This window comes from Sciurus carolinensis, chromosome 11, assembly GCF_902686445.1.
Source record: "Sciurus carolinensis chromosome 11, mSciCar1.2, whole genome shotgun sequence".
NCBI lineage: Eukaryota > Metazoa > Chordata > Mammalia > Rodentia > Sciuridae > Sciurus > Sciurus carolinensis.
In genome coordinates, this window is record NC_062223.1 from 66,880,943 (window position 1) to 66,890,949 (window position 10,007).

General features: G+C 40.8%; 1 protein-coding gene across 1 annotated transcript in view; it reads right to left on the reverse strand.

Annotated features, from left to right (window-relative positions):
- Swap70 (switching B cell complex subunit SWAP70) overlaps positions 1-8,735 on the reverse strand; it is a 75,217-nt gene extending 66,482 nt beyond the window's left edge. The window contains exon 1 of the mRNA XM_047518834.1: positions 8,553-8,735. Within this exon, the coding sequence (XP_047374790.1) occupies positions 8,553-8,651 (99 nt within the window). The 5' untranslated portion in view covers positions 8,652-8,735. The remainder of the gene's footprint in view (positions 1-8,552) is intronic.
- Between the last annotated feature and the right edge of the window lie 1,272 nt (positions 8,736-10,007).

The following is a 10,007-nucleotide window of genomic DNA, read 5'->3' on the forward strand; positions in this document are numbered from 1 at the left end:
CCTGTAATCTCAGAGTCTGGTGAGGCTGAGGTAGAAGAATTACAAGTTCAAAGCCAATCCCAGCAATTTAATGAGAACTTAAGCAATTCAGGAAGACCCTGTCTTAAAATAAAAAAAAAAAAAAAAATTTAAAGGATGGAGATGTGGCTCAGTGGTTAAGTACCCCTTGGTTCAATCCCTGGTACAAAAATAAATAAATAAAAATAAAATAAAGCTTATGAATCATTTCTGGAATCTTCCATTTGATATTTTTGGACCACAGTTCACCACAGGTACCTGAAACCACAGAAAGCAAAGCCAAGAATAAGAGGGACACTTCTGTATGTCTTAACATTCCAATTTAATAGATAAGCTTTTTTGGTGGTGGTACTGGAGACTCAACAATTAAACCCAGAGATATTCTACCACTGAGCTACATCCCCATCCCTTCTTTATTTTTTTTTTTCAATTTTTGAGCCAGGGTCTCACTAAACTGACCAGGTTGGCCTTGAATTTGCACTCCTCCTGCCTCAGCCTTCCTAGCAAGGTAGGATTACAGGTGTGCAACAGAGCACCTGGCTAATAATCTTAAAATAGAAGAAAGAAGAAAGAAAGTTTCCCAAAGTCACCCAGGTAAAGGACCTCAGAATTACAATCTAATCTAATCTATTAACAGCCTGTTGTCTTGTAAACAGCATTTTTCAGGTCACCAATGAGACCTGAGTCAGCTGCCTACCAATTCCTGCTCTCAACTCCAGTGTTAACAGCTATCTGCTGAGAATCCATCATCCTATCAACAGATAGAACTGATTGAAGGCAGACAGTGTCCCCTTCTCCAGAGTTGCCTTTTCAGTGATGTGTAATCACACTCAACATTGTTCCTATGCCCAGAACAATTTTTTATAACAACTAGTGTCACACTTCTGGTTGGTATACCATGCCCATATATACCACTCTTCTGGTTCAAATTAAATGCTGTAAAACTAACTTTTCTTAAAGAATCAAAGAATACATAAGGCATAGAAGAGTCCTAAGGTGAAAAAATTAGCTTTTTCAATACTACAGAAAATCTCCCTAATCACAAGATCCCCTTAAATGAAATTCAAGTAAATGCAGATTTCCTCTGAAACACTTTCCCTCAATTGCTGAGAGCTGCAGTTTCAAGAAGACAAAATTAAAAGTAAAAAGAGGAATGCAAAAGCAGTGGCACACGCCTATAATCCTAGCTGCTCAGAAGACTGAGGCATGAGGCAGGAGGACGGCTTGAGCCCAGGAGTTCAAGGTCTGCCTGGGCAACATAACAAGCCCCTCCCTGTCTCCAAAGAAAAAAAAAAAAAAGGAACATAGATGTGAGATGAGAAGAAAATAGGCTCCAGGTAAAGAAGAAAGGTCCTTTACCTTATGAAATGCAGCCTTGGGGGAGATAACAGAAGCTGAGGCAAAGGGCCACCCTATGCTCATGTTGTGGGAAAGGAACAGGGACATGCAAAAGAGGATGTGATAAAACAAATCAAAGTACTCTGCTGAGTTTTGATCTGCTAATTATCACAGATGGGAGAAAGGTCCTATAAATCCTTAACGCTGGGAGGGAATGAGAAATACATAATTAGTGAAGACATACGTAGCAAGTGGGAAAAGGTCACCCAAAGACTCCCATCTCTAGGTCTGTTACCATGTACATCTGGGATTGTGGTCAAACTCATTTCCCAAAGGAAATACAAAGTGAGGGATCAGGGAAGTTAAAAGATCTGAGTCATAAAATCAGAAATGCACTGGCTAGCCCGGCACAGTGGCACATGCACATGCCTTCCAGAGGCTCAGGGGAGGTTGAGGAAGAAGAATAGCAAATTCAAGACCAGCCTCAGCAATTCAGCAAGGCCCTAAGCAATTTAGCAAGACCCTGTCTCAAAATAAAAAATTAAAAAGGGCTTGGGGTGTGGCTCATTTGTTATGTGCCCCTGGGTTTTTTTGTTTTTTGTTTTTTTGGGTGCTGGGGATCGAACCCAGGGCCTTTTGCTTACAAGGCAAGCACTCTACCAACTGAGCTATCTCCCCAGCCCCGCCCCTGGGTTTAATCCCTAGTTGAAAAAAAGAAAAGAAATGCACCAGCTATTAAGATGAAGGGCCAACACCAAAAAAAAAGTGCCTCGTGGTCTGCATGTTATCATTTTTTAAATATTTTTTAGATGTTGATAGACCTTTATTTATTTATTTATGTATATGTGGTGCTAAGAATCAAACTCAGTGACTCACACATGCTAGGCAAGGGCTCTACCACCGAGCTACAACCCCAGCCCTGCATGTTTCTTTAATAAGGCAAAAGTTTACATGTATTTCAAAAAAAATTTTTTTTCAAGTTATCTTACTGAAAAGTTTCTAGCTAGCAAGAAATGGAAAACAGAAATAACCCAGGATTCATTATCGCCATTTTTAAGATTTTTAAATGTCTAATGGGCCACATAATTTTGGTGAAATATGAAAAATATTTACAAAGATTTTATTAGTTTACTCATGACTCTGATCCCCTGTTTTTTTGTTTTTTGTTTTTTGTTTTTTGTTTTTTTTTTTTAGTGCTGGAGGTTGAACCCAGGGGCATTTTACCACTATAACCCAGTCTCCTAACCCTTTTTATTTTTTATTTTGAGACATGGTCTTGTTAAATTTGCCCAGGTTGGCCTTCACCTTGGGATTCTCCTGCCTCAGTCTCCCTAGCTGCTGGAATTACAGTCATGTGCCACCACACCTGGCTACCTCATTTTTAAAACAAGATTTTCTTATTCCTCAGCAGAAACAACTTTTACCACAGGGGTTAACAGAAACATAACACAAAAGATTAGAGAGAAAAAGCTATACATGCCAAATTCAAAAGAATTAACCACATCTTTGTACATTGTGTTCCACACAATAAAAGCCCTTTCTGCAATTAACTTCCTTTATATTTTTAGCCGACTACTGGCCTCACTCAATTACTTTTGTAACTAACAAGGTTAAAACTTTTGAAGCAAAATGCCTACTTGGGAACAGAATACAAGATATTATGCACAAGATATGCAAACCAATTATGAGATAATAAATAAAAACGATTTAATTGAAAAATCTATCACTGATAAAATAATAAAGCCTCAAACTACCCACATTGTTCCTCTAAAAATTGTTTTCATTTAGATCCTCACTAGTTGTAAGCCCTTTAACACAAGAAAAGTACAATTTAAAAAAAACTGTTTCTAAAAACAGGATAAAAATGAAGAGCCAATAAGCTTATTTCAAGACATTTCCAGCCCTGACATGTAATTTACATTCCAACCACAACTGCAAAGTAGTTATAATAGAGGTTGCAAAAATATCACTAGAGTTTGCTATATTTAAGATGAAAAAACTAACTATAAGTGTATTTACCTTTAGGTACATTGTGATCTCAGGAGGGAATATAAAAAAAAATTGAAAATAATGGTTACCCCGCTAGGGCAGGGAATAGTGTGGGCTAAGGGTTGGGAAAAACTTACTTTCCACTTTTGTAGATGCCCTTTTGAATGTTATGAATTTTATACCATGTATATGTGAACTATTCAAAAGTTCCTTTTAAATATATACTTGTTTAATAAACCTTCATTATTGTATCTTCATGGAACTGAATGTATATCTAAGTAACACTGGAGACTTACTATCTCTTGGCAAGACCACTGAAGTACTAAATAATAGGAAGATAATTTTTAAATAGAAGAAAAGATAATTACTGCCTCTATTTGAAATAATGTAACCTCTACCTATTTACATTATGCTGCTTCAGACTTATATCATAACCTAAAAGGAATAATGTCTGTTTCCGGTGGCATATTAATAATAAGGTCTCTGAGAGTATGAAATCGATACACAAATGACCCTCCATAAAAAGAATAATAATATATAAGTGGGTGCAGTGGTACACAACCTGCAATCCCATCTATTCAGGAGCCTGAGACAGGAGGATCTCAAGTTCGCGGTCAGCCAGGACTACTCAGCCAGACCCTAACTCAAAATAAAAATATTTTTTAAAAAAGTCTGGGGGACTGGGTATGTAGCTCAGTGCTCACCTAGCATGTGCCAAGACCCCAGGTTCAATATCCAGAAAAATAACAATAATAAGGAGAATACAGGGAAAAGAAGAGCACAAACACCAAAACCAAGGGGGGAAAGTGGCAAAAAAGTTTTAACATTCAGTTCATCAATATACACTCAGCTACCTGTACATACCTAGTACTTTCCTATTAAGAAAAGTTGCAATCTCAGTAGTTTTCAGTCTCCTTTCAGTTATCAGAGAGAACAGGGTTGCATTCAAAATGAAAAATACAAACAATAGTTTGTTCTAGAAAGAAACATTCACAAATACAAATTTAAATGCAAATACAGAATGTGTTTCTACTGACATCTACTTCAAAATCTCTATACAAATGGAAAAAAACTTAATCACTTAGTTCAGTGGCTCTCTGTATTCCAAGTCTGCAAAACAGAATAACACCAAATCAACATGACAATAAAATGAGCTGGCATGTAATAATCATATTAGGCTAATAATGCCCATACCTCATGATATTAATCCAGAGCTATTCTGAGGCGGTAACCCTAGCTATGCAGGAGGTTAAGGACGGAGGACTGTATGTTCAAGGACAGCCTAGGCAATTTAGAGAGGTCCTGTCTCAAAATAAAAAATGGAAAAACAAAGTGCTGGGGATGTAGTCCAGTGTACCCCTGGGTTCAATCTCCAGTACCACAAAAAAAAGTGGGGAGGAACTAACAGAGCTGATGACTTCTATGTGGTACACAGGTCTGTGCAGCTGTAACTCAGGGGAGGAACCAAAAATCCCACAAATGGAGCCAAAGAGATAGAGGTTCATATATCTGGACAGGGTAGATGTCTGAGTAATATAATCTATAAAGAATGCATACTTCAATAGTTTAGTCTTTTAAGTTGCTTACCACAATTTAAACTCTTTAAAGGCAAAGATCTGTATTTCTTATTCTTCCATGTTTTACTACCATATCATCCTTAGCATCAGGCTCAGTGTCCAACATTTTTAGTATCCAATATATATTTATTGTATATATTCATTCTCTATATCAAAAGTTGTGAAGGTAATTCAAAAAGACAAGCCAAAAATACTTTAGAAGCCAGGCATGATGGGATATGCCTGTAATCCCAGCAATCTAGGAGGCGGAGACAGGAGGATCACAGTCAAGGTCAGTTTGGGCAATTTAGTGAGGTCTTGTTTCAAAATAAAAAAGAAAAAGGGCTGGAGATATAGCTCAGTGGTAGAGTAACCCCCTTGATTCAATCCCAGGCAACACACACACACACACACACATGCTTACACAGACACAAAGATTATTGTATGAATGAATCAACAAATCAAGACAAAAACTCCACTCCTAGCTAATGAAACATCAAGTTCAGAGTTAAACACCAAAAAGAATACAGAGAAGGTTGAGGGAAGGAGACTGAAAATTCAAGGTCAGCCTGAGTAACTTAGCAAGACCCTGTCTCAAAAAAAATGTTAAAGGACAGGGGATATAGTTCAATAGTAGAGCACCTCTGGGTTTAATTCCCAGTACCAAAAATAAAAAATAAAATTAAATTAAAAAAAAAAAAACACCAAAAAGAAGAAACTTAAATACAAATTTTAAAATATTTTCAATTCCACAAACATTGGCAAGATGAATGTAAATGAATTAATCATTAATCTCGAATCTCTTATGTGGACAAAGGAGAGAGAAAATATAACTGAAGATGTGTTAATATCTTGTGATTGAAAGCTATGAACTATGATTCTATACTTCCTGCCAAGCCTGCTATCAAGAAATCCCTGGGGGAAGGGGTGAAAACAAAAAATCCCCTGGGGAAAGGTGTGGAGGTGCTTGCTAACTGGGGAGACTGAGGCAGGAGGATTGCAAGTTCAAAGCCAGCCTCAGCAATCTAGCAAGGCTCTAAGCAATTTGAGACACTATCTCAAAATTGAATATTTTTAAAAAGGGCTGGAGATGTAGCTCAGAGGTTAAGCACCCATGGATTCAATTCTCGGTATTAAAAAAGGAAAGAAAAAAAATCATTCCCTAGGCATTGTTTCTATAAGCAGCAACAAAGGCGATTTTAAATGGAATACAACAAAAATAACAGAAGAACATTTATGTCATCAATTGGAAAAGAAAAAGGGGAAAAAATGAACAAAACACTGGCTCAAAGTAAAAATCTTGGCTCTACACTTAACCACTACTTACAACTGTGACTTTGGACAAATCACTAAGCATCTCAGAAGCTTCATCTACCATATCTACAAAACTGCAGGGTGATTTGGGGGAAAAAAAATTAACTATTCTCCCCTTAAGATCTTCAAAACAGAAATACTGGTTGAAAGCAAAATATTTAACATTGATGGTTTTCAATGTATATAAATTAATAAACATGACAATTGTAACAAAGGAAGGGTAAAGCAAACTATAAGGTGATATGGCTTATGCATTCCTCTTAAAAGTGGTAAAATATGAATTCTGAATAGATTATGAAACTTTGGGTAAGTATATTATAACTTCTACTGCAACTACTAAAAAACTACACAAAGATTAGTTTAAAAACTCAGCCTTAAAACGGAATAATAGGGGCTGGAGTTGAAGCTCAGTGGTAGAGGGCTTGCCTAGCATGTGTGAGGCACTGGGTTCGATCCTTAGCACCACATAAAAATAAATAAAAGTATTGTGTCCATCTACAACTAAAAAAAAATAAAATATATTCAAATAATTTAGGGTAGAAACAAAAAACAGAAACCAAATAATAAAATGGTAGCCCTACACCAATAATCCCATTAAGTGTAAATAATCTAAATACACCAATTCAAAGACAGTTGTCAGAACGGATGAAAAACAAGACACAGCAAAATACTATCTACCAAAATACTATCAAAATATAGTATCAAAATACTATCAGAAACCAAATAATAAAATGGTAGCCCTACACCAATAATCACATTAAGTGTAAATAATCTAAATACACCAATTCAAAGACAGTTGTCAGAACGAATGAAAAACAAGACACAGCAAAATACTATCTAAAAGAAATCCACTTTAAATATAGTGTAGTAAAAGTAAAAACAGTAAAAAGTAAAAGGCAACTCTATTCATAATCACCAAAAACTGCAAATAACATAAATCTTGAAAGGTGAACAGATAAACAGTGGTACATCCATACAATGGAATATTACTTAGCGATAACAAGGTAAAACATACTGAGTAACAGAAGCCCATTTCAAAAGTTACATACTGTAGGACCCATTTTATATGACACTACAGAAAAGACAAAACTATAGGAATTAGAACAGATCAGTGGTTACCAGGTGTTGGGGTGGGGGTGGGGCAATATGAGAACCAACTATGGAACTATGAAATCCTGGTTGTAATAGTAGTTATATGACTCTCTTTACACGTGTTAAAATACGCAACTGTACACCAAAAAAAGCAATTTTACTGTATACTCATTTTTTTTTTTAAATAAAAAACATGTGGATGAGTTCCAAACCATGATTCCATGAATAAGTAAAAGAGCGGCTGGCAAATGGAAGACAAGAGAGAATGCTAAATCCTACTGGCATAAAAAGCCACTACTCAAAAGAACTTCCTGATCACTGCACAAAATATACAAAGCAAACCCAATCTTCAGAAATTTATTCCCAGAAGAGGCTAAGAAAACAGTCATTCAGATCCAAAATGTGTATATTTGAAAATGCCTGTGAATAGCTCTTCTTGTCTGTTTCCATATTTTATACTTTCAAGACGCTGCCAATCTCTCCTGGCTGAGTGCCACTTTCCTTGCTTGGGGTTACTCAATTTACAAGTATCCCTTTATGTATACCTTACACTCTGATTTAGTACCAGGGTCTTGGCAGCCACAGAAACGACAGAAAGATCAGTGTTCCCCACCCGGGGCAAAGGCCCCTGCGGGTCACAGCACACCCTCTGGACCAGTTCCAGGTCTGAGGACACTGGGTGAGGAGGTCTTCACAAGTTAAAAAGCCTGCCTCCCGCCCGAGTCTCCCAAAGACGACCACTGCAGCCGGCTCAGGGCGTTTTGCCCTTTCCTGAGCCGCCCAGGCTCCTCGGGGGCACCCGGCGTCTTGAGGACTGCCCCGGTGTGGAGCTGTGGGTTGCAGAGCGCTCTGCCCAGTGACCCGGGCAAGTCCCTTCCTTCTGCTGAGTAAGGTGGAGACTCTGGGAAGGTCTTCTAGAGGAAGCTATCCACCATCCACCACCATCTCAGAGTCGGTAACTTTCCGGGCCCAGCGCGCCAACAGGGACTCGTCCCGCACGGACCCCACCCCAGCCTTTCGCCGCTCACTCGGAGCCCGAGGGGACGAACACGCCGGCCCGACGGCTCCGCCCGAAGGCGAAAAGGAAGCAGAAAACGCCAAATCCCGGTCTCTGCCCACCCCGCCGCGCGGAGGCCTCCCGCTCCCACTACCGCCCGCCCCTGCCCGCCGCGGCCGCCCGCCGGGTCCCGCTTCCAGCCCGGAGGTGACGAGCGCCGGGTGAGGCGCGGGGGCGAGGGCGCCCACCTTGAGTTGGGATTTGGAGACTTTGCCGCTGTGGTCCAGGTCCAGCGCGGTGAAGGCATGCCAGATGGCCTTGAGCAGCTCGTCCTTCAAGCCCCCCATGGCCGCTGCCCTGCTGCCCCAACTCCCCCGGACTGCCCCGCCTGCGCCGCCAACCCTCGGCGCCTCTGCGGCCCCTCCGCCGCAGCCGCCCGACCGCGGGTCACCTGACCGCAGCAGGCCCCGCCCCGCCCTGCCGGCCCCGCCCACTCAGCCTCGCGCCCGGGGCTGGCCCACGGGGTGGGTGAGTCCCGCTGGCCCGCACCTGTGGGAATGGGACAGTAAACACCACCCCCAAGTCCCTGTAGTTTGTTCCCAGAACAACTCAGGCCATTTTCAGTGCTCTCTTACCCCCCAAAAAAATGCCCCCACCACGAAGAAAAATGTGAGAGCCGGGTGAGCAGCCTGTCCAGCACCGACTGGTGTCCCGCACTGAAAAGGGGAACCCCGGTCCTGCCCGGGATGGAGTCGCAGTCTCAGAAGACCAAACAAGGCCCCAAAAGGCCTTGGGCAGAGCCTCAAATGCTAGCTCCGCCCCAAATTAGGACGGATGCAGAAGAGGAGAGGAAGCAGGGAAGGGCCTCTATTGGAAGTTGGTTCATTCTTATCTTATTTTGCAATTGCATATTGATGCCTACTCTGTGGTGGACTCTGGGTGCCATAGAGACAAGTTTTAAGTTGCTTCAGAAATCAAGGGTGACTGCGCCTACTAGAAGAAAAAGTAGGCCCAAATCTCCATCGACTGAGGAATCCAATTCCTCGACAAGACTCCTAAAGGCAAGAAGTAAAATCAAGAATCAATAAATAGGATGGCATCTAACTGAAAAACTTCTTCACATCAAAGGAAACAATGACGAACATGAAGAGAGAGGTTACAGAATGGCAGAATGTCCCGACCCGCGGAACGGCAAACCTAAGAGAGAAGGAATGAAGGGATAAGAGACGCAGGGAGAGGCAGCAAGACAGGAATTCTGATCAAGCTGCAAATTTTTATTGTTCACACAGGGGTATTTATATGCTCAGGGAATGAGGGGTATGACGAGGTGCAGACTGGTTGGCTGTGTTCTTCTATTGGGCTCCTGATAGGCTGCAAGTTCGGGCCGCGGGAAGGTGAAGTCCCGGAAGAGAAGCAGGGACGGCACCATAGGCGCCATACTGTCAGAATTATCAGCCAGGAGGGGGGAGGGGCGCTGCTGCTTATTGTAAAAGTCAGAATGTTCTCAGAATGAGAACTTCTTGGTCCCTGACAGCAGAAAATCTTTGCCACCTGCACCTCAGAGTGAGAATTAATCTCCAAGATATATAAAGGACTCAAAAAACCTAATACCAAAAAAACAAATAACCCAATAATGGGCAAAAGAACCGAACAGACACCACAGAAGAAGAAATACGAATGGTCATTGAATATATGAAAAAATG